General features: G+C 39.1%; 1 protein-coding gene across 2 annotated transcripts in view; it reads right to left on the bottom strand.

The window, feature by feature from the left end:
* mcama (melanoma cell adhesion molecule a) overlaps positions 1-25,507 on the bottom strand; it is a 62,204-nt gene that overhangs the window by 11,701 nt on the left and 24,996 nt on the right. For both annotated transcript variants that reach the window (XM_085289701.1, XM_085289700.1), the window contains exons 2-10: positions 11,321-11,451; positions 9,349-9,574; positions 9,166-9,236; positions 8,939-9,026; positions 8,204-8,383; positions 6,991-7,118; positions 5,479-5,623; positions 4,816-4,931; positions 4,430-4,571 (exon numbers count right to left, since the gene is read on the bottom strand). In XM_085289701.1, the coding sequence (XP_085145827.1) occupies positions 4,430-4,571; positions 4,816-4,931; positions 5,479-5,623; positions 6,991-7,118; positions 8,204-8,383; positions 8,939-9,026; positions 9,166-9,236; positions 9,349-9,574; positions 11,321-11,451 (1,227 nt within the window). The remainder of the gene's footprint in view (positions 1-4,429; positions 4,572-4,815; positions 4,932-5,478; positions 5,624-6,990; positions 7,119-8,203; positions 8,384-8,938; positions 9,027-9,165; positions 9,237-9,348; positions 9,575-11,320; positions 11,452-25,507) is intronic.

Below are 25,507 nucleotides of genomic sequence, written 5' to 3'. Positions count from 1 at the left end.
CAAGAACACCCTATCAAATCTCTACCTTTTCCCTGTACCCTGTAAAAACCATATCCTTAAACCGCTTTTTAAACTGCGCCATGCTTGGACATTGCTTCATATCTTTACTTAGTCTGTTCCACAGCTTCACTCCACACACAGAGATGCAAAAACTTTTTAATGTTGTACGGATACGAGGATGTTTTAAATTTAATTCCCCCCTCAAATTGTATCCCCGTTCCCTTTTAGAAAAATTTTTAGAATATTGTCAGGAAGCAGGTTATTTATTGCTTTATATATAATTTGTGCTGTGAGAAAATGAACCAGTTCTGTGAATTTTAGAATTTTTGATTTTAAGAATAGTGGATTTGTATGATCTCTGTAACCAGTTTTATGGATTATCCTTATGGCCCTTTTTTGTAATATAAAGATTGATGATAGCGAACATTTGTAAGTATTGCCCCAAACCTCTGCACAGTAATTCAAATACGGTGCAATCAGGGAACAATAGAGAATGTGGAGTGATTTGTGGTCCAGAATGTGTTTTACTTTACTCAAGATTGAGACACTTCTTGAAATTTTGTTATGTATATGATTTATATGAGACTTCCAGTTTAATTTATCATCTATAATCACACCAAGAAACTTATGTTCAAGTACTCTTTCAATTTCCACACCATCTACATGAATCTGCACTTGTGCATTTCTAAGGGAATTCCCAAATAAGATAATTTTAGTTTTACTTAGATTTAGCGATAGTTTGTTCCTGTTAAACCATTTTTTAATTTTGCACATTTCTGAAGTAATTGTATCCAGCAGCTCCTTTAGATTCCCCCCAGAACAAAAAATATTTGTGTCATCTGCAAATAATACTAATTTTAATATATCAGATGCCTTACAAATATCATTTATATAAATAATAAATAATTTTGGACCCAGTACAGAGCCTTGTGGAACACCACAAGCAATGTCCAAGCATGATGAGGAATGGACACCCAGCTTCACAAATTGTTTCCGGTCACTTAAATAATTTTTCACCCATTGCAGTACAACCCCCCTAATCCCATACCGTTCCAGTTTATTAATTAATATGTCATGATTGATTGTGTCGAATGCTTTCTTGAGATCCAGAAATACTCCAGCTGCATACTGTTTCTGATCTATAGCATTCGTAATCTCCTCAATTGATTCGATTAATGCCAGAGATGTTGATCTTTTTGATCTGAATCCATATTGACTGTCAGAGAGTAATTTATATTTATCTAAGAATTTGTCTAATCGTTTATTAAACAGGTTTTCTAGGATTTTGGAGAATTGTGGTAGTAAAGAAACAGGCCTGTAATTTGTGAAGTGGCGTCTATCCCCGGTTTTATACAGCGGCACAACTTTAGCTATTTTCATTTTGTTTGGCACTTTTCCCGTCTGAAATGATAAGTTGCAAATATATGTTAGAGGTCCTACAATTCCTTCAATGACCTTCTTGACGATTTTCATGTCAATATCATTACAATCAGTGGATGTTTTATATTTACACATGTGTACAATGTCAATTATTTCTTTTTCCTCCACTGATGTGAGGAAAACCTTTCAAAAACCTTAAAACTGAACCTTTGAGTCAATTCATGCAGTTGCAGGATGGTGGAAATTATGAGTGTGACACAGTCAAGGCCCATGAATAGCAGCAAGTTGGTTAAATGGGGGGAAATTATGACTTTTTTTGAGTGGAGCAAACCACCATCTAAAGAAAAGAAGAAAAAAAGCACAGGAAGTCTTGCATAAGCTTGTCTTGTGACTTCAGTTGGATGTCAACAGCCCTCAGTACGAGCACTTCATCTGTCAGTAGACGTTCTCTAACACTAGCATGGTGCCAACCAAGTGTGAAAGACGCCCTCAACCAAACATGTCTTCTCAGAGAAACTAAGTTACTTTGATTTATCTTTATTACAATTTTCCAACCTCACCTAATTTTCACTCTAATATTGTTTATTTCCCATTGGTTTGTCGTTATTATTATTATTTTTTCTTTTTAGTCACGTTTCATCATTTTCTTGGCTCTCCACTGGGACCCAATCTGTGGATCGCACTAAACCATCCAACCAGTAGCATTACTGAGAGTTGAAAAACTGTCTAAAGTCTTTCATCTTTAATAAAATGATCAGCGTTCTGCTCTACCAGGTGTAACAATTGAGTTTAACATCCAGGCATCCATGAAAATGGAATTTATGACCTTTAACGGAGTTAGAAGTTAGCAGGAAGTTAGCTCGCTAGCTTCTATCTAAATACAATATAGCATGTCCTGACTGCGGGGTTTTAGAAACAAATTAAAACGTACAGCTCTGTTATCACTTCCAACATAACTGAAGACAGAAAACTAAACAGCAGTGACGTTTGTAGGGTTACTGAAGTTTGGCTAGCTGGTATATAATGATGTGCTACGTGACCGCTAGCGACACAGCTATGTTAGCATAATATAAACAAGCTAACTTTTTTCCACTCGATAAAAGTTAACGTGAGTGTTCTCGGTGGTCAGGAACAAATGTAATCGCATGGCAGGATGCTGTAAAAGGACCAAACTTCAGCCAGGAGAACAACTGAGATAATCCATCCACAATACGAGGTTAGTCATTCATATACTGCTGCATGGGCTGGGCTGTAGTTACATCCTAAGGGTTTAAAAACTGAGCTTAAATAAATGATTAGCGGTAATAAAAGCCAAGGGAGGTCAACAGTGATCACTGACTGTTTTAGGAGCTTTTTGAGATTAAATAGAAGAAAATGCATAACATTAAACATGTTAGCGACACAAAAGCCATATTAAACGCAGACTACTTTAGGCCTGGAAGTAGGATTCGTGATGACCGGATAGATAGTTAGTTAGCATATCGTTAAGGCTGGATCAGGTGAGACCGAACCCACCCTTGTTAAGCTGCAATAGCCTTAAGCTTCTGGGAATTTCCCATGATGGACAAATGTTTCTTCTTCACTCACCTCTTTTCATTCTGTGCCTTTATAAACTACTCTGTATTAGTTATTATTAATCTCTGGCCCTTTTCCACAGTCTGTCTTTTGTCTTGTCTCCCCCAACTCACCATCAATCAGGCAGAGGTTAGCCCCTCTGTGAGCCTGGTTATACCAAATATTAAAAAGGTTTCTCCTTTCCAATGTCATCAATGTCACTGCCAAGGTTGTGTGATTGTTGTTGTTTTCTCTGTATTATTGTAGGGTGTCTACATAACTCTCTCTCCCTCTATATACACATATACATTATATATATATATATATTAGGGGTGCAACAATACACAAAATTCACGGTTCGGTTTGATACTTTGGTGTCACAGTTCGATATTTTTTCGATACAAAAAAATGTTCATGCTTTTTTAATTTGTCATTTATTAAATGTATAAATATATATTTTAACTCAAAAGTACAGTTTTTAAATTTAATGTTGCTGAAACAACAAAGTAATAAAAAAATAAATCTATCTGATCGAGAAATCACTCATCTTTGGAAAAGAGAGTTTACTACAGAGAAATGGCTCTTTGCAAAATAAAAGCTATACTATACGCTTCTTCTGGGCTATACTCTCAGCAGCATATTAAACATATCAGGTCCCCATAAGGAGAATCATGTGCTAACGGCTGTCTAAATGACTCAGGTAAAGTTTGTAGCATGCGTGCTTGTTGTTTTTGTCTGCTTCCACTTGTCTTTGCACTAGGATGATGTCGGCGTAAATGTGCAGTCATATTCGTTGTATTCCCACTAGTGCTGTCAGCGTTAATCTCATCGAAATGATGTTAACGCCACAACACGGCAAATCTCCGTTAACGAGCTACCGCGGATCGCCCCGTGCGTGGGGCTGGACTGCGTCAACACGTTAACGTGCTAACGCAGTAGTTCCCAGTAGTTGAGCATTGTGTTGCACATCCGACATACAGTTTTACTTTTGTCCATGACGCGCTTACCTTCAGGGTCATACTTCACATGAAGACCAAAATAGTTCCAAAGTCCAGATCTGAATGAGGGTGGGGGAGGTTCAATTTGCCATGTTGCAACGAGCTTAGCTTCTGTCTTGCTAGCTTGTGCTGCGCTCAGTGGATCTGCGCTCGACAGTACAGCCTAGGCGGAGTAGTCGAACGCAGATCCACTGAGCTCTCAACACAGACAGCATCGTCAGAAGAAAAGTTGATAAAATAAACTTTAAAAAATTGTATTGTTCGATATAAATGCGTACCAAACCAAAAGAACTGTATCAAACGGTTCAATATCGATATGAGTATCGTTGCACCCCTAATACACATATATATATATATATATATATATATATATATATATACACACACATTTACATTATATACATATAATACATCAAATTGGGGGGGAAAAAGAAAAACGATTTCCTTGCAAGTAAAAGTGATGGGAAGTTGTTCTAGCAGTGCAGGGGATTACTAACCTTGGACGATGATTTTAACAAAACCGTTGGTTTTCAGGTTAGGCAGGGAGGGGACCGTCACCTCACATTTATACACCCCACTTCTTTCATAGGTGGCATTCTGCAGGTGGAACGTGTTCCCTCGACCCACCACCATCCCATCCTATACATATCCACAGAAAAGATGCACAAACATAAAAAAAGGCTATGATAGCTGGTCAATCCACTGTGGCTACTACAGAAACATCATCTCATCTATTAAATAGACTGGAACAGTCGCAGAAATGTATCTTCCCTTCAAGGAGAACTAGAACAGCAGTGATGTTTACTTACTTCTGTTTCTTTCTTTTTTACTCTGATCAAAGGAAGCAGCTGTAAACTCAGTGTTGTGTTTTAAAGGTTCATACCTTGTACCAGACAGTAGATGTTGAGCGGGAGGACAGAGCATTGCAGGTTGCAGTCAGATCTTCTCCTTTGTGCATTAACTCTTCATCTTTTGGTACCACAACAGCTGTATCCAAATCTGGACACAAGAAAAAGAGACAAAACAAGATATGTGAAAACACAGTTTAAAACAGGCTGTAATTAACAGAGTAAAAGAATCTGTGAATTAAACTTGGTTTTGAACCAAAAAATATGCAAGCCAAGCTTGCCAATTAACAGAAATGCAAAACTCAAAAGTCTGCAAAGACAGGCAGGAATTACGTCCATTGAGCTGTTGGGCAGCTTTGAAGGTTTAATAGTAACAGCAGCTTAACATCCCCCCAAAAAACCCAGAACAGCAATGAAGAAACCATGTACTGTAGAACAAAATACACAGAATTAAAATTAAAAGCCTTTTTTCTAGCAGAAGCAGAAAGATTTACTTTGTGGTAAATACAGGATATGTCGAGTTTAAATCAACATCAGAGCTTCTTACTATAATATAAGAAAAAAATATTTAAAATTAGAGAAAGAAAGTCTTCAGGTTTAGAGGGAAACCTGAGAATTATTAGTAAACTTTCATTTGTACAAAACTGTTTCCTCCCATATGTAAGTATGTATGCCATTCATATCAAGTTGCTCCTTACAATGCACTTTGAGCTCCACTTCTCCTTTGACTTCCATGACGCCATCGCCTTTCAGAGGGTGACATTGGTAGGTGCCGCTATCTTTCCGTGACACTGATGACAGGATCAACACATCCCTACTGCTCTCGAAATTCACATCAGGCTCCTGCAACAAATACTTTCATTTTAATTTTCATCTAAATACATTTTACTTTGGTGTAAAAGCAATAACAGGTAATAATAGTTTGCCTTTGACTTCACTGTACCATATTTGGGCTTGATTAAAAAAAAAAAGATAAATGCCTAATTGAAAATATTATTGGCAGGAAGCAAAAAAGCAGTAATTGACTTTTATCTATCAAAAACAGAATCTGTGGTTGGCAAAGAGTTTCCTCAATCCTCTAGTGAATCAAGTAGTCTTTTGTGTCCTCTTAGAGAACGACCAAAGACAGACTCAAAATTAGTAACTTTAAACACAAATATTTGATGAATTAAAAGCAGATCCTTTCTTGTAACCTGCTATCTTAGACAGACAGTCACTTAGAAAAAGAGTTGATTTTTTTGTCCAACTTTACCAAAATCTTCTGAAGGGACAACAACAAAGTCACCCACTATTTATGGGTGAATCCATTAATAATAAGCACATATGGCCAGACAATTACCAAGTGTACATACGAGAAAGCAAAACTAAAAGGCACATAATGTCTGTTGCATTATTCATTACAGTGCAAAAACATTCTGTATACAGCTATGATACAACTGTTAATACATCATGAAAGGTCTTATGGACATTAAAAGTGATGGGGTGAGTTATTAAAACTTTTCAAGATCTGTTTATCTGAAATTCCAGAAATTGGCTTGAGTCAAGAACACAAATTTTTGTTTCACCTTCATAAATACTAGTATGATCAGGACAGTGCAGTAAGGATCTTGTAACAAAAGAGTTCATTTTACAGTTCTGTTTATCATTCAATGGATGTTCCACACTTCAAACGGCTTGACTGACATCATTTTTTTACCATCTTGTCTGAGTTTTTAGCTGTTACTGTGTGAATAAATCATGTAACCTCGATGATGGCTTAACAAAATGGAGAACTTTTCTTTATTTTCTCAGAAAAAAATCTTTTCCAATTACTCTTATGTGCCCAAGTCAACAACCGCGAATAAAAAACCCTGACAGCCAAGTTAAGAAAAGTTGACAAAAGTGGACAATACAAAAACTCAGCTCACTGCCACTTCAACTTTTCTTAATTCGGCTGAGCTGAGGTTTTTCATTGTCTATAAGTACAATGAGTGCGTGTCTGACATGGGAATGAGTCCTACCCATGAGCCCTGTCATTGTGGCCTCTGGTCTCAGACCCCAGCCTGGACCTGCAGGGTCAGAGCTGACAGAGTCTTCATAGACCTTGCACACTCATGTCTACATGGGTCCCTGTGAGCTATGCATATCAAAAACATTCCCTACATGTCTCTTGTGTGTCACCCATTCTCTCTCTGGGACTTGCAGGATGAGAAAAGGCCGTCCATTCTTACTTCTACTTTGTTGAAAATGAAGTGCGGTGGGGGGTTGCCATCACCCTGGCAACGCAGCTCCACAGTATCCCCCTCTTTGACCAAGCCCTGGGGCGACTCCTTCCAAAGCTCCACCATGGTGGTGGGGTCTGTACGCACACACAAAATCAAATTAAGCAGGCTTATTCAGCAAGCTGTTAAAGTCACTTTATAACGCCATTTCCATATTGCTGACAGCACAGACTGCATTTGGCTCTGCCTGCCAATGAAGGAAAGAGGAGATACTGAGGCTGTTAAAATTCTTATAGGTGACGGAAATTGAAATGAAGTTTGTTTTGATATTTATTTTTAGTGAAACAAGGTCATTTTATGAGTTGAGGACATTTTTAAAAAGTTGGGGCCCAAAGAAGAAACTACTGTACTACTACTGTAAACACCATCTTAGGATGAGTATGGACAGATGCTGTGAAAGACAAGAGACTTATTTTGGGATTTGTGTGATATTGTCTCTGTTTTGATGGCTTTTGTTTTTCATTCTTACAGAATAAACTAAACCAGCATGGTTAAAAATGGTGAGCAATAATAGCTGTAGCTTCAAAAACACCTTTTTGTACATTTCGATACAACAAGCATAAACGTTAACAAGTAATCACTGCAGCTCCTTTGATGTGTGTCTTATGAATATTCCACCGACTGTGAGCAAGTTCAAACAAATTAGCATCTATTACAGTAAAATGAAACACAAGCAGCTTCCTTTGAGGATGAAGCCAGTTACCCAAATACAAAACAAAGGAAAAGGATTTCATATATATCCAAGGTGTTAATATTTCTGTTACGTTATGCTCTGTTATGACACTACATATAAAAAAGTGATAATCAATTAACAACAAATGCTATAAAACAGACCAGAATGTTAGCTACAGTTCAGCTCATGATACATCACAACTCACAGGTTAATGTGATGTTTGAATACTAGAAATAAGGTTGTGAAATCTCTTTTAACAAATTATCCTGTACATAAACAAATTCCCACAAACCCAGTTAACCTGGATAAACTAAAAGTTTATAAATAAACTTGATGAAAGACTAATAAAGTCATAAAGAAATAATTGCTTGACGTTATTGCTTCTAAAGATGGTTCTATAAGCTACTGAATCTTGGGTTATATATTTACTTAGTACACTTATTTTCTTAAGTTTACATGACAATATAAAAACCCTGAGTGTTAACTCACAGTGGACAGTGATGTTGACGCTTGGGGACTCGATTGTCCTGATACCGTCCGGGACAAAGAAGCTGACTTCACAGGAGAAACGGGCATCCTTGTCCTCCTTTTCCACCTTGTATTCCAGAGTGCTCTGGACGCTGTAGAGGTCACTGGACATCCGAGAGCTCAGGATCACTATGTTTACACCTGGAAATTGGACAAGACTAAATGTGAACATGCATCGACCAACACCATTATGTAATTTAATTGCAATATGCACAATGCAGCATCATGCAATCAGCTAATCTGAACAAAGTGCACATATTTTGCTCCTGTTTGAGTCCTTGTTCATGGGAACAGTTACAGAGTTACACTAGGCTAATATTGTGTTCCCATACTAACATGATCACAAGGTAAAAACACAGACATTTAACATGTAGTGGTTAACATTGTTACAACTTCAATCCAGCTTTTAGTATAGCTTGCAGGCAGTTTTTCCTCTAGTGCTGGACATTGTCAAAGGCAGCCTACATAGAGAAATATTTACTGAAGGTGATGGATGTACTGATCCAGTATGACAGCATTCTTTTAGATAACTACACGTATGCATTTTATCATTTCCTAGCTGGTATGTGCAAAAGGGATTTTCTGTTATAGTCCTGTGGGGTGTGTTTGAGAAAACTATAATAAAACAGGAGAAAAGTGAATTTTAAACAAAGGGAGATTTATTTCTTATTTGATCCATCTGCAGTTTGTACTCACGTCCTGATTCGTTCATCAGTGGCTCGCCGTCCCTGTACCAGGTGATGTTAGGTTTAGGGAAGCCGTTTCGTGTCTCACATGATGCAACCTGGGTTAAAGGTCACATAGAGAAATCTTTGCTATCTTTAACTTGGTAATTTATTTGTTTTAGTGACTTTCAGATGCCTCCTTCACATTGCCATCTCAAAGAATATTTATTTGTCAGCATCTAAAATTGAATGGCTCACCTTAGATGGTGTGTCTTTAGTGACAGATATTCCAGTAGTGACACTCTCAATCTCTGGAACATCTGGAGGAGCTGAATAAGAAACAAAAAACAATTGTAGTGGTTTATAATAAATAAAGATAGAGCTCAGTGACATTCTAAATCTTCCTTTAGATCGATTAGCTTGTTTTCTGTGCTTTCTTACCAAATACTCTGAGGTGTGTCTTGCGCACCCCGCTCCCAGCAGCCAGCCCATTAACATGGCAGTAGAATTCCCTCTCGTCAGACAGTCTGACGTCCTGGATTGAGAGTCGAGTTCCTTTCTCGTCAGTAACCACGTTAATGCGGTCGGTGTAATCTGTGCCGCTATCAATCAGTTCTTGATTGGCATCAGCGTAATAGAGCCGTGACCGCGAGCCACCACGTTCAGCCTAGTAGAGAAGGACATACAGTAAGAACATGGCATATTTAAAGTTCAATCACTCTTTTTCAGTCAACTCAGTTTTTCCTACACAGAAAAACAGTTTGCCTAATGGGCAATTCCCTGGCTTTTATTTTGAAAGTTTAGCTGTTGCTAAACAGCTATTCCTACTGTCCCTCTGAGCTAGAAAATCATAACAAGCACTGGCATCCGAAACAAAACGTCCAAAATGGCCAAGTTGGAGTTCATCCTCGCCCCCAACCAACCGTGGCAGATGGTTGCAGCTCCCTGAACCTGGTTCTGCCTGTTTAAAAGCAAGTTTTTCCTTCCCACTGTCACCAAGTTCTTGCTCATAAGGAGTCTGATCACTGGGTTTTCTTAATTTACCGTATTTTCACGACCATAAGGCGCACTTAAAAGTCTTAGATTTTCTTCAAAAAGTACGGCGCGCCCTATAGCGCAGTGCGCCCTGTGTGTTGTAAGGAGGACGTAGTAGAGAACACCATGAGAACGCTAAAGGGTGAAGTGTGGGCGCAACCCTGAAAATGGCAAAGAGACACGCTTATGAAGCACAGTTTAAACTGAAGGCCATCAGCTACGCGGAGGAACATGGAAATCGAGCAGCGGCGAGAGAATTTAAGATTAACGAATCGATGGTTCGCAAATGGAGGAAGCTAGAAAACAAGCTCCGGCAGGTCAAGAAAACGCAGCTGAGTTTCCGCGGACATAAGGCGAGGTGGCCCGAGTTGGAGGAAAGACTCGAGCGGTGGATCATCGAGCAAAGAACGAGCGGGAGAAGCGTTTCGACGGTCACCATTCGGCTAAAAGCAGTTTCACTTTCACTTTTTATGAAACTGTGCCATTTTTCCATCCAGGATTGTAGATGCTTGGGCTAACATGTCTGCTGGCACTGTTGTTCGAGCTTTCGCAAAAGCCGGCATCATTTCCGAGGAGCCGCACGGCACGGAAAGTGACTCTGACAGTGAAGAAAGTGAACCTGGCATGTTTGATGGAGATTTAGCGCAGCTGTTCAGTTCAGACACAGAGGATGAGGACTTCGATTGGTTTGATTGATGATAAAAATGTGAGTACCAAACTTCGTTTTGCTCCTGCTTTATTTTTAAATACGCACACTTGTATGCTTGTGTGTTGTTGATGATGACGATTACTGGTAATAAAAATGTGAGTAAGGTACCAAACTCAGGTTTGCTCCCGCTTTATTTTTAAATACGCATACGGTACTTGTATGCGCCCTATGATCCAGTGCGCCTTATGTGTGTGTTAAATACAGTAATGGCACACATAACTGAGACTGCGCCTTTTAGTACAGTGCGTCTTATGGTCGTGAAAATACGGTACCTTAATTTAACTTACCTCAAGTTCCTTGAGCCAACCTTTGCTGTGTTTTGGTGGTATAAATAAAACAGAATTGAATAGAACTCACTTAAGAAGCTTGGATTTTTTATTTTTAAACTGCACATTTGAACCCTATTTACATAAGAAACCCTGCTATGTGAACAGATCTGCATGAATCAAAATAAATCTAAAATGAATGAGAGCCTCAAAGACTTAGGATTGCATGTTACTTCACAAATAGAGCACTTTAAGAAATCTCTGGAAATTACACAAAAGTTTGATGTTGCAACAAAAAAATGGAGCTCAGGGCTCCCTAATGGTGAGGTAATTGCTTGACTTTAAGACTTCATATAACAGCAGTTGATAGTTTCAGATAGTCTGAGCATCAATTTTCACTCACCGCAAACCACTGGATCAAAAATCTGGGCTTGCTGTCACTGTTCGTGGAGGTGTACTGGCAAAGGATCTCAGCCATGTCACCGATGTACACATCCACAGTCTCATTCATAGACAGCTCTACCTTGGCCAACACTGAAAAAGACAGAAATACATGTGCATAAATCAACTTTATGCTTCCTGTAAGCACTACATGGTTATCAAACATTATTCAGGAATTGTGTAAATCCAGAGAGCATTGTCCAGTGAAATTGGATGTATTCATCCTTACCAAACTTTAATTCTTAAAATATGTTTTACTTCTTAAAGCATTGCTCCTGACAGATGATTGACTGTCTTCTCAAGCCAAACTGAAGCTAGGCTGCCCTGTTAGCACAACAAAGAAGAAAAGGCTTCCTGTCCACATGGCATAATTTTAATCTCCCTTCTGCCTGACTGACTGTAACAAAAAAACCCACAAAAACATCTTGGCCAGAAATGTAGTTCCCTAGGCGCCGTTGGGAGAATGCAGGCAAGAAAAAGACTAGCCAGTTTGACACTGTGCTGTTGATTCAGAGAGCCAAGAGCTTTTTCAGCCATGTTGGACTTGGCTGCTGTTCCAGAGGGGCCCACTCACACAGTGATGAAAAAACAGAAGGATGGCACAATAACGTGTATTTTCTCTGCTTAATCTTGTTTGGAGTTACTTTGCAAAATGGCACAAGATACCCCCACCTTCTTACACTGTCAGGCGTCACCATGCGATAACCATTACAGTAACTTGTATATTTTCATTCACAAGTCAAGCAATCACAGGATAGAACAGATAGAACTTGTATGAACAGTTGCACTTGTGTACCCAGACAGCAAATACCAACCTCTCTTTCACACTGATTTAGCTTAAGTCAACTTTTGTATTGAGCAGATAGCTGCAGAAATAGCCGAGCTGTTGGGTGTGCCATCATCCACCGCAATTTCTTTAGCCACAGCAACACAATCTTGATTCGTAATCTGCCCTACTTCCAGATACTCCTCTGACTTTGTGTACTTCCACAAAATGAATATCAAGTTAAAGATTTGCTGTTTTTACCCACTGAATGCGAGGTCAGCCAAATTTAAATCAAGTTAGTTTGTAGAGTTTTACGGGCCGATTCCCAGAGCAGTTTCAACACATCTTATAAGATTTATTTAGTCCAGGGAATTATTCATGGATATTCCTTTAAGTCTATTAATAATTACTACATACAGATGGGGGGAAACAAATTGCATCGCAATTTTTTTTTTACCAATGGCTTCTAAAACGAAAATAAAAATAATGAGTCAGAGCTACACCATGGTGCCCTCAAGTATGTTTTCAGCGTTGGTTGAAACCGATCAAGCATGAAAGGAGCATTAAGAGTCCAGTTGCCACCCTGCTGCCCCCATTCTGCCGGCTGCTCCCCATCACCATCTTGTCAAGCCCCCCTTCCTCGGCACCAATCATTTTCGCAACTCATTTTTTTCTTTCTGTCCCTCCCTCCTCTGCGTGGGGCTATGCTCAGCCAACCATTCCTTTAAGACAACGGGCGAACTATTGTTCCCCCACCTGGGTGGACCAAATCCCCCCCTTGCACACATAAATAAAAATCCCACACACCAGTCAGCCAAAAAGTGTTATTTTCATCCAAAGCAAAGGTTAGCAACAGTTCATCATGTACTGAATACATTGTTTACTGTGACAAAGATGACGTGAAACGGCTTTGAGACAAGAAACAGATTACGGGCACTGAAGAGCAAAATATGTCACAGAAGTCAGTGTAAAAAATGCTGCGTCTCTTTGGGGCCATGCTGTTAACTTTTCAGCTAATCCGATTAGCAGTGGGGGGATTTAGCTTCGCAAGCCAACCTGGGACCAGTCTTATCTGTTCCTGTTGTGACTTTATACAGCATGGACTAAAGGACAAGCACACATGACCCATGATCTATGGAGCCTGACAACCGAAACTGCTGCCTGTGGGTGTGAATGCGCATACATTTGTGGCAGTCTGCTGTCTGTGTCTGGATGATATAGAGCTAATTAATTCAGGAAAAAAAAACCACTACTCCAGAATATTTGGATGTGTTGACAGCATGAGGGCTCTGAGTGGACCTTAACTGAGTGGCCTGTCAAGAGGACAATATAGGAGGACTGGAAGACAGACCAGTTACAATGCAAAATTATAAAATAAAACATTAAATATTAAATATAATCCATTATTCAGTCAATTTCCCATAATGACAGCAGTAAAGCAAATGAAACCACCATGCTAGAAACAAGGAACCAGGCGTGGTTGAAACATGAAGCCAAACAAACCAAGTGACTAAAACGGCACTTTCTCAAATGATCATAGTTCAGGCTTGAACTGAAAGAAGAGTTCATCTAAGGAAGCGCTGACTGAGACATTTTGGATTATTTCTGATACCAATGTTTAAAATAACAATTTAGTTTATTCAAATGAATTGAATTTTACTTATTTAGCAACAACAGTCACCTCAAGGTGCCTAAGGTAAAGAGCCTACAATAATACAGAGAAAATTCACATTTCTAATACTAATATTTATTTGTTTAGCAATAAGTTTTCAGTATAAAAACTTAGTTTTCCTCTTTTGTTTAAATATCACTAAGAATATTGTCTGAACATGTGGCTGTTTTAGTTTTCAAAACCTGTTCTCCAATGTTTTTGCATTCAAAGACCAAAAACAATCACAGTTGTTCTCTGCAGACATGTTGGTGTCCTCCATGAAAACTACCAGAGACTGTAGCAATCTGCGAGTAACACTAAGTTTTGGTGCCGCACCTTTTTGTGACCAATTACATCAACCACTCGCCAACCAGTCGGGGAATACACGTCACTGTTTCATCAGAATCAGAATCAGAAACTTTATTGTCATTGTCACGAGAACAACGAAATGAAGAATGGTCCCCGATCATTGCATCATGTAAATGCCTTCAATACAAGTGTCTATGTAGCGTGTAGATGAAGACAATTAAGATTCTTAATTAACATCTCAAATGATAAAGGCTGATGTGTGAAGTATGCACAAATTTATTAACTGCCTTGATACAATATTACTCAGACTAGGGATGTTTAGTCCGTTCTGTTGATCCAGTCTGGAATTGAATTTGTTAGAAAGTTTCAGTGGATTGCTCTCAATGTTCAGCTCAGTGATTCCTTCACATTCATTTAAGAAATTGCTTTACTTATTCTCTTATATATCTTGGCATCCAGAAGCTGAATTAGCATTGAACTGTATACAGATGTTTATGATTCCCACTAAACTGAGCACAGTGAGGTTCAAACTCTGATGTCCTCTTTGGGATAAATAGCAATTTTCATTTTGTGCTACAATGATCCCTGACAGTCCTAATGTATTTATACAGACTTGTGACTATTTTTAATAAGATATAGGAAAAGAAAGAGCACTGGAGAGAATGGGCTGAGGTGGCTGAGATGGTTTGGACATCTGCAGAGGAGGGATAATGGACACAGGACATTGATTGTCAAGCTGCCAGGCAGGAGGAAAAGAGGAATAACATAGAAAAGATTCACAGATGCAGTGAAGTAGGACATTCAGAGGGCTGGTGTGACAAAGGAGGATGCTAGGGATAAGGTGACATGAGAGAAGTAGGGGAAGACTGGAAAAGTAAGAGAATCCACAGACGAAACCATTTTGTCTGATTTCTGGGTAAGACTCACATGCTCTCACAATACTAATAAGACAATAATACACATTATAAGGGGATAGTTCCAGGATAGCATCTGTGTACAGTCACTCATTATGCACGTCGGACAATACTCAGACAGTATCCTCACATGCTAACTAAGTAAACTGCCATTACTGCAATCTCCATCCCATTAAGGCTGCAAGCTTAGGCCTTTAGCAGATCTGCAGCTCTGCTGCCGATAAGAGTCCAAATCAACTCTGACATCACAAATCTGTAATCCTGCACATGCCTGGTGACCCGTGAAATAGGACTGAGTGCCTATTAGAACAGGATTTTACTGAATGAAAATCAAATTGGTTAAGATATATTTTGGAATATTCAGATATAGTTAAATCAGCACATTTAATGTTATTTATTTAAGCTACTTCAGAGAAAATGTATGAGAAGATTAGCCTTTCAAAATTTCAGAGACCTGGAAACGCCCAGAATAAAAGCTGTACGCGGGCACTGAGTGTCCCCTCGGAGAGTGAAGGGTGTAAAAAGCTAGCATGTAAGTGTGGATGACAGGGTGGAGGATTTCTCAATATGCAACCCTGGTTTGGTGCTGAACACCTGCGGGACACTGTGTACCGCCTGACATCAAAGAGCACACACACACATAGTGAAAGCATACAGTGAAGAAGAGCGCTCCTTGTCCTCCCAATGTGGCTGTTCTTTCAGAAGCAGCATCTGGCACAAATCTCCCAGCAGCCCCTTTCCCGTTGGTGCAGCAACTGTCACCCATGCTCTATTCTTTCACACAGACAGATAAGGAAGTGCTGCAAATCTCCTCAAAGCCACCTCTTTATGCATGTGTGATCTCTCCTTTCATGCAGTAAAGCATATCGCAGCTTCAGGTCAAGACCTCAAACAGTCCTCCATGATCAATGCCGAGGTGAACTCTCTCAGATTCACGACAGTGCACCCTTTAAACTTGGTTGCAAAGCATTTTTAAACTATGTGACCAATTTGCATTGCACATCTTTTGCAGTTCTTTGACTGTGAAGAATTCTCAACTTCAAATGTTGCATATTAACTTTAATCTTATATGATAGCACTGCAAAAAAAACCAAAACATTTACAAGTCCAATGGGATCAGCCTTATCGAGGTTTCTGCACTAAATGAAGGTGACTGATTGTTTTCTGTCAGAACAATACTTACCTATACCGCAAATTAGGGCTGAACGATTATGGAAAATAATCTAATTGCGATTTTTTGCCCCAATATTGCGATTGCGATGCGATATGCGATTATTTTTTAAGGTCTTTGTCTTCTGTATTATTAAACAAAGACAAGCAATACATCATATAGTATGGCCAATACTATATTACATTAATTTTAAACTGTTCTTTCCTGGAAGACAGACCTCTGTTGTGATGACATGAGGTGATGCATGAATTGATGACTGACATTTTTATTTAACTTCTTCAATCACAACAGTATATTTGAACATACACAATAGTTTATTTTTAGCTTACAAACATCTGAGCATAAAGTGCTGACAAGGAACCCTGGTGTAAACATTAAAATGAAAGTCAGTACAATGTGCAGATTGCAGAAATATACATAAACAAAATCAGTGGCTTTACCACACTCAGTTTTTCGACATCTGTGAACTACTAGACAGTCATTCAATTAAAAAATAATATTAAATAAATAAAACTAATAAATAAAAAATACACACATCTTACTGATCTCTGCAGTCAGTAACATTACACATAAAGTGCAAACATAATAGCAATTGTATAAACACACACACAAACACGCCTTTAAAATTTAAAGGCGTGAAATTGGACGGTCTAGCCAATCAGAAGGCTAGTTCTGATTAGCGTCACCGCTGTCTCGGTGGAGTTTAATAAACTCGGCCGTCTGCTTCTTGCTATCTAAAATATAACCAGACACTGGCGTAAATTCTCGACTGTCTCATACTTCTGTTTAATAAGTTTTCTGTTTGACATTTAGTCAGCTGTGTGAAAACCAAGGAGGAACCCACCCGGGGGATTAATAAAGTTTTATTTTATCTAATCTAATAACTTTAATCTCAGCCAAACCGATTTACTCACGAACAAACAAAACACTGAAAAAAGCCCAACAATAACATTTTTAGGTTGTCTAAGTGACTTATATATTACGTTTAACCCGAGCAGCGAAACTCCGCGGTGATCTGAAAATGATGTGCCGGGAGTTGTGCCGTTCTCGGCCGCATCAGTAACCCTCGAGCTCCCGGCTAGCTGTCGAGCTGGTGGGTAGCAGACGCCTCTGAAAACGTCGAAGCACTTTTGCAAATATGGGATATCTTGATAAACCGAGCAGATATTTGATGTTTACACAACTACTTTCTCGCCTGAAAATATTTTAAAAGTTTATTTTGTGACCCAGAAAGATTAGTATGAGTAATTTTAAAACTTAGTAGCGGCCGCCATTGTTGGAAACTGGAGTTTGGCTGGGCCGCACTATGAATTCTGGGATATGGTAGTAATTTGGACAGCCTTCGGCGCGTCGCTGTGACGTAATCGGTCTACAAATGCGGCCTCAGGAGGATGCAGCCCATGAATTTGGACATGTCCAGAGTATAATCGCAGCCTTTGCGGTTAGAAAATTGCACTTGATCATGTCGCGATATTATCGCAAATGCGATATATCGTTCAGCCCTACCGCAAATTAGAAAAAAAAAAACTGGTTAAAAGATATATTCTCACTAATGATGTGTCTGCATGTCATCAACGTGCCGAGTTATTGTTTTTGTCATTTGCTTACTAGACTTTTACATCTCCTGACCATGTTCCTTGGTCTATGAGTGAGTTGAAAGTGGCAGGCTGCCCACAGAAACATTACTTATTTGAGATTAAAACTATTTAAATGTCAGCTTTGCTGCACTGGTTTTGAATGTACTTTGGCAAAGCTTACTACACACCAGGTCTCTCTTTGTCTTTTATTATTTTCTTTATCACTACCTCAGCCAAAAAGGTTCAAGTATGTCTGACTGTCCATCTGTTTGGCTGGCAAATGGGGCTTAGCCCAACTAAACATTTTTCAGTTCATTTAAATCAACATTTGGATCCAGGAATTTTTCGGAAGGATTCTTTAACCCCGAGGTAAAGGGTAAAAACTGTACTTGTCACAATGTATTTTCACAAATATATATAAATTTTCAATAAGAACATCTGAGAGACATTGTTTTAATATTCTCATGATGGTCTTTGCAAACATCCAGATATCCTGCAGGATTTGGGGGCTTAGTTCATGCATGATTATGGGATAAAATTTCAGCCATGGTAGAGGTATGCATGACTGCTCTTGTTTAACTCTTATCCACCTTACCACTCAAACCTCTGCTCACATACCTGGAGATGGCTTACAGACACATACTGGGAATGTTTCTCATCTTTTCTCAACTGTTTCACCACATCTTCCAATCACCAACAAACACAGTGCCATTTTTGGCTTTTCAGGAATTACTAATCATTCCCGCTGGTTAGTAACTTCTTCAGCAGCTGCATACATTTTTAATCATCACACCCGGTGGGTGAAACTTCATTAAAGAAGCAACATGAATGTTTTATTTATGCTTGTATCTGATGTTCAGCACTGAGTGCCGCTTGTTCCTCGGTATCTACTATCCATCAATAGATCCCCTACAGAGCCGCTGGGCTCTGGCACGCAGGCTGCTCCACAGCCACAGGATGGATAATTAAAGGTCAATAGGCTAAACACTGTATCAACATTATGGGGGGTTCCTTTTACTATAAGAGAGAACAAAAACATCTGGAAAATAAGCCTATGGTAAGTCGTTTTGCTAAAAACAAAAACAAAATTACACATATGTTGCGTAGGGGTGGAAACTACAAAGCCACCAGCTAAAAACCTGGAAATACAACCAATATATTACACAGTCATTCCTCTCACCAAACACTGGTTTAATCCAGTGTAACAACTGGATACATGATTTTATAGTTCCTAAATGTTAGTAACAGTAACTGAAGTCAGACTAGGAACAAGAGCAAATGCAGCTCAGCAATCCAGAAATACCCCTGACCACAATGTTGCTACTGCTATTTGGTTTTCTCTTTAAACATAAATATAAATTCAAGAATAAATGGCGTGGTTTCCCTCTACTAAATGGATAGGTTGGATAAAATATTAACCACAAGTTCAAAGAAGATTCTGACCTATAACGACATGTTTAAAAATCCTTTCCATTAATTAATTTAGTTTTCAAAAGCAGGTCATGCGATCCTGCTCTGTGAAAGGTAGGCAAAAATGATTTCTGAGGTAGACAGAATCTGGAAATGACAGCGATTCCTTCTTCATCTCATATTAACGTGTGTGAAAGACGAGACATTAAGGTAAAAGGGGCCAAATATGAGGCTTTGGCTGTTATCCTAACACTATAAATAGGAGACCTTCTTTCCAATCAAACCTCTGATGACAGCACACTGACTTGCTGCTCTACTCCAACAAAGGCCTTCTTATCCCAGCCCCTGTGGTCATCATCACAGTGCTGAATATCCTTGAAAGCTACAAACTAGGTGCCAACTAAATCAGCTTTCCCTCAACCGCACAGCAAAAAGGCCTGGGATTAATTAAAGTCCCCAGGAGCCAAGAGCTCTGCTAACTTTGAATTCAAAAAGTTATTATAGAACAAAAGCAGCAATATAATCTATATTTTTTGGCACTTTTGGCTTTACTTCATCGTTGGCAGAGTATTTACAAACAGAAAACATGCAGATGTTGTATGTTATGACATGAAACAAGAGTAACTGGCTTGAATAAAACTCATTATATTTTACATTTCAATCAACAGGACATTAGCAGGATTTCTGCAGTCCTGTTTTCTTTGAGTGTGATGTGTTTTCATGAAGTTTATTGCTACAAGATTTACTTCCCTTCTTCGGGATCTTCCAAGCTGATTATATGTTATTCTTTCAATACCAATGCAATTATGTTATTCCTTCAGAAATCAAACTCACTAGTGTAAACCTACGTTATCCACCACAATCGTGGTTTTTTTGCACATTTTGCACACTCAACATGTAGCTGCTGGTTTTAATCTCTCTGAGGATACAGGTCCTATCTCTTATCGTCAAACAGACTAAGGCTTAAAGATGTTCAACATCAATGGATTCTAATCACTAAAGTCTCTCTTTTCTGCTAACCTCAAAATTGGCGACCTTTTTCTTTAAAAGTTAAGTAGATGGTATAAAACAAATCAAACCAACTAACATACACTCTCATTGGAGCACTGTAACCAAGAAAGCCCCCACCCCCAAAAAAAAACAACAAAAAAAAAACACATAAAGAGGAATGATTAATTCCAACTACATAATCATGTATGCAAACAGGTCAAATCTATTTAGTGGGATGTTCTCTGATACAGCCACACACTGATTTGTCAGCCGAGTTTTCACAGAAAAAACAAAACGTACACATTTATCTTTAATGGTGATTACATGCGATGTGACACACCAAGTTGCTCACATAAACACATATTTCTGTGCTTATGAGCTTCCATGTGTTTGAACTTTTGTGGATTGTTTTGTGCATCTGTGTCTGTTTTTATGTGTGTATTAGTATTCAGGCAGGCCTGTGCTACAACAAAGGTCTAATTGTGCTTTCGCTCTCCTTTTATCCCATCACCCAAACATGAGGGGAGCTGTCGGGCAAGCGTGCCACACCCAATTCACCGGGATCAAAATGCTGAACCCCAGCCCCCCCAAATCCCACGCTGAGAACCCTAATGCTCTCAAAGAGAATATCATAGTGATCACAGGTGCACTGCTGTGTTAATGAGGAGAAAAGGCTACTCCCTGTGCCCAGGCCAGTCGTACCCTCCAACATTCACAAAAGCATAATCCAAAACCAATGCTGTTTTGGTATTATTAAAAAACAATCTTAATTCTCATAGCACACTCCCATCAAGAAAATATCTGTAGCCAGCAGTCCAACAACCACGCCCAATTTCACTGGCGACAGGGCAGTTTGAGAATTGGCCACAATCTCTTCAGAAAATCTGGTTTCAGTTTTCACAAATCATCATATTTGCCACTGAACTAACCATTAACGGGAAAACTGAGAGAACTGCTAATCAGATATAGATATAAGCCAAATAATTTGACATAAATAAATGGAAAAGGGAGACAACAAAGGAACATTTTGTGGAAGAATGGTGTTCAACACCAATTTAAAACACCAATTTTTTGCAAAAAGACTGAAATGAGTGGTCCAACACTTAATTTAACACAGGGTTGATTGTGGGGAGTTTAATACACGTTTTCATTTAAAGTTTTCAGTAAATACAGTTGTAGTCAGAAGCTTACATACACTCATCATGGGTAACTTTTTGACTGTACAGGATACATCTTTAATGCCTAAAAACAAAAATTGGATGCACACAGTTGAATCATTTTGGATTTTCTCTAACCCATATGGGGTCAAGTGTATAAATACTAGCTCGAATATATACATACACACTCACTAATACTTGGGTAAATGTTCCTTAGCAAGTTGCACCTTAATACATTTGGTAGCCATCAAGAGGTTCTAGCATAATTCCAGCTGAATATTTGACCAGTCTTGGCAAAGTCAAATTTAGGTTGATATAGGCTTGGGGTCAGGCTACGTTCACACTGCAGGCGAAAGCGCATCAAATCCGATTTTTTTGACCCTATGCGACCCATATCCGATCATGGTTGATCTGATATCCTCATGTTGGTGTTGTTCCCAGATCATCATACTAAATGTTGTTCCAGGATTAACATTGCAAGTGACCAATCAGAATGTTGTGACGGCATACTTTTGCGACTTCGGGAAAAACCGGCGTAAAACAAAAAACCGTACTAAAGCTGCGTGAAACCGCCTCTGTCTGCCGATCAACGGACCCTGACCCTAACCCTAACCCTTTAATAAACAGTAAGAATCATTTAAACTGCTGTTTTGTCTCTCCTGGCCTCACTTGCGCTGTTCCCTCTGAAGAAGCGAGAGTAATCGCGAAACGTAAGGGATGCCTCTCAGGCCTCTCAGGCCAGCGTGAGCAAGGTTTTTACCTCCCCCAGAATAAGGTAATTAGAAGTTTTAATAGTCTTTTTAGCCCTAGTTTTTAGTGGGAGAGAAACACACTTTTTGTTCTCCCATTCAGGGCTAAATTGAATAATTGAACCAGGGAGTGAGGAACTTATGCCTCCCACTTTTTCATTTTAACTTTTTTAACTCAACTCAGCGGGAATAAGCAAATTAGCCCCCCCGACTGAGAGTTTTAATATTGAATTGGGAATAAGCAAATCCAGCCCTCCCAATTCATATTTTAAAGTTTTAGTGGGATTAAGCAGAATTGGCCCTCCCGGTTTTAAGACTATCCTCTGGGGGAGAGGAAGAGATTTTATTCTTTTAACCCTTTTTAACTTTCTGGATTTTAAGAGGGGAACTCCAATGTTTTTTTACCTGTAATATCCTGTGTGGCATAAAGAGTTTTTGCAGCGTGTGAATGAACCACAGTCAACCAGGAACTCCACAAAAACGACACTGTGTAAAGGAGTAACATTAAGAAGGGACTTGGTTCAAAGACACTTAAAAAGTACAGCACACTGCTTAAAGGCCCTGGAACAACAAGTGACGACGTTTCTGACAAGATCCAGTGGAAGCCTAACCGCAGATGTAAAGGCAGGTGAGTTCCCCGGTAAGACTTTTAATCTTGGAGTCCAGAGTGATGAGGGTTGAAGGAGGAGGCTCAAAGGCTGGTCTGGGAGGGGAGGTGGGGCTGGGGGGAGACAGGGACATGTGTTTTGACGTTCTAGGATTAATTTTAAGCCAAGAAGGCTCTTAAACATTTAACACACAGTAGGAATATGGTCAGGTGTTGTTTTAATTTTTATGGTTTGGGGAGGAGGGAGGGAAGGAAAATAACGAGGGTGGGATTAGGTGGATTATGTTTTAAATAGATTGCTTTATTGAAGTGATTTTTATTGGTCTTATTGGTCTCTTTTAACTTCTTTCTTTTTATCTGGCCTGGCTCGACAGGGACATCCACTCCACATGACAGGATATATAGCTACAGCCGAAACAGGCAGTACATTGGGGAGATGATGAGAAATGTCCCAAATTGGGCCAATGCGGTCTACATAGGAGTAAATACTTCATGTGACTGCACAGATCCCCATTCATTTTAATATATCAGTAAAAAGTGAGGCTTGATTTGAGGCGGCGTAGTTTAAAGTAACACTGCTGCCAATGAAAAAAATCATATCACATAATCATGTGGAGGCATAGATTAGATAAAATGGATGCACTTGGGAGCGGGCTGGATACTTTTAAAGATGAAAAATTAGATAAACTGACCTTAGGACCACCCAGGATGAAGAGAATTTTAACATAAATATCATCCTGTGGGTTTTAGTATTGGGTAGCTTCATTGAGCTGGTCTTTTAAATCCACTTTGGACAGCCTGGCGGTCAGTGGAATGGTCTTGGTTTTATTATAATTCCCTGTGAAAATGTGTTTTAGCTTATTAATGCATTTTTTAACATCGTGAGAGGTAGAATAGGCTTGTGTTTTAAGGTTGTTTTTTTAGGTATAATTATTTATGTTTTAATGATCATTTATGTTTTTTTAAAGTTTTTATAAGTAAGTCCAACCCAAGTAAGGGGACTAACAAGATTACCGATATGTCAGCAGATCTTCCTGAACCTCCAACAATGTACTAACATGGATGTGTAAATAAAAGTGTTGAAAAATAATTGTGTTTGCTGTGTTTCATACCAGCTGCATGACTTTTTATATTTACTAACTCCAAAAACTAAAATTAACTTTCTTATAAAAATGGGTGAGATTTCCCCTATGGAGGTGTGGGAGGGTCTGTTCGCATGTTGGTTTTTAGTTGAGTTTTTATATATATTTTTTTTTTTTTAAAACTTTTTTTATTAAGACCTGAGCACTCTTAGCCATTCCCTTGATAAATGCAACCAAACAGGGACTATATATTGGCATCCTCGCCATATGCCATCATGAGGGATGCCACCAAGACTCACACAAAAAAAAAAAAAAAAAAAAAAAGAAACTGAGGTGAAGCACATATATCATGCTATAAGATCACAAGGAGAATACGGGTCCAGTCAGCCACTAGGACCGTGCACTGGAGCTCCAAATGGAGACAACTAAGACTTAATCTCCTAATACCTAACCCTTTAATAAACAGTAAGCAGAATTGATACTGTCCTTGCAACATTGGAATTTCATAAATGCACGAATGGCTTGGCGCGCAAAAGAATAACGTCACAACAATGTGATTGGTCACTTGCAATGTTGAACCTGGAACAACATTTTCATGATGGTCTGGGAACAACACCAACACGAGGATATCAGATCATCCATCCGATCATGGTCTGACAGTGTGAACAGCACAAATCGGATATTTCCAAATCCAATCTGGGTCACTTTCGTATGTGGTACTGAATCCTGTCACGGTTCTGGGTCATTTTGACCCAGCTTTTTCAGTTTTTTATATTTTGGTATATTTCTATAGTATTGATTATTATTCCAGATTAAGTTCAGTGTCTGTCTGCCTCCTTGTAAATTGTTTCTTGTTTCCTGTTTTACTTTGGAGGTTCGTGTCTGGTGTCAGTGTGTTCGGTTTACGTTTCCCGTCTCGTCAGCTGTGATTTCTCCCAAGTGTGTTCCCCTCCTGTCTCTCATCCCTTGATTACTGCCGTGTGTATATTAGCCCTGTGTTTCCTTTGTTCTCTGTCGCGTTGTTAATGTCTACTCACCCTCAGTCTATGCTCTGTGTTTCGGTCCTTGTTTATCTGCCTGTTAGTTTATGTTTTCCCAGTGTAGTTAGTCCGCTGTTCATCTGCAAATAAAGCTGTTTACTTTGAGTTCAACTTCGCCTCACTGAATCCTGCATTTTGGGTCCTTCCTCCTTGAGGATTTTGAGATTTTACTTATACTGCATAATCTGCAGATTCTGACAGAAATCTGCAACTATCCTTTGAAGCACCGCTCCTCTCTAAAACAGCGGTCCTCCAGGCTTCATGCCCTGGAGGACGGGGCTGTGGCCCCCCCACACCCTCTAGCAGATCATTACATGAAGGAACCTTTTAAAAAAACAAGCGCGTCCATGCTCACAGGTGTACACACGGGTGATCACACCCACAAACTACACCCTTTTTGGCTTCTACCTCAAAGCACACTGTGTTCTGTTGATCTTATGTGCTGCACAATAATGTTTAATATTTAGTATTTACTGTCATATTCCCATATATCATTGTGATGTTGTTTATTCTATTACTCTCGTTCTCTTCTGCTTGTTTTCTTTTTTCTTTCTCAGCAGGTGATCCAGGTGATTGATATATGCTTTTTTTATTTCTTTTTTTTTTCTGCTCATTCTGTTGGTTTTTGTTTTTTGCCCCTCTCCCCCGTCCCTCTTCTCAGCTGTTTCTCTTTCCCTCTTTCTTTCTCCCCTTCTTTCCCCCAGTCAAGTCTGTCCCGTATTCAGT

The sequence above is a fragment of the Mchenga conophoros genome, linkage group LG10, assembly GCF_057382185.1.
Source record: "Mchenga conophoros isolate Kocher_MC1m ecotype Shallow Benthic linkage group LG10, M_conophoros_male_GT1.1, whole genome shotgun sequence".
NCBI lineage: Eukaryota > Metazoa > Chordata > Actinopteri > Cichliformes > Cichlidae > Mchenga > Mchenga conophoros.
This window is presented reverse-complemented; position numbering and strand designations above follow the sequence as displayed.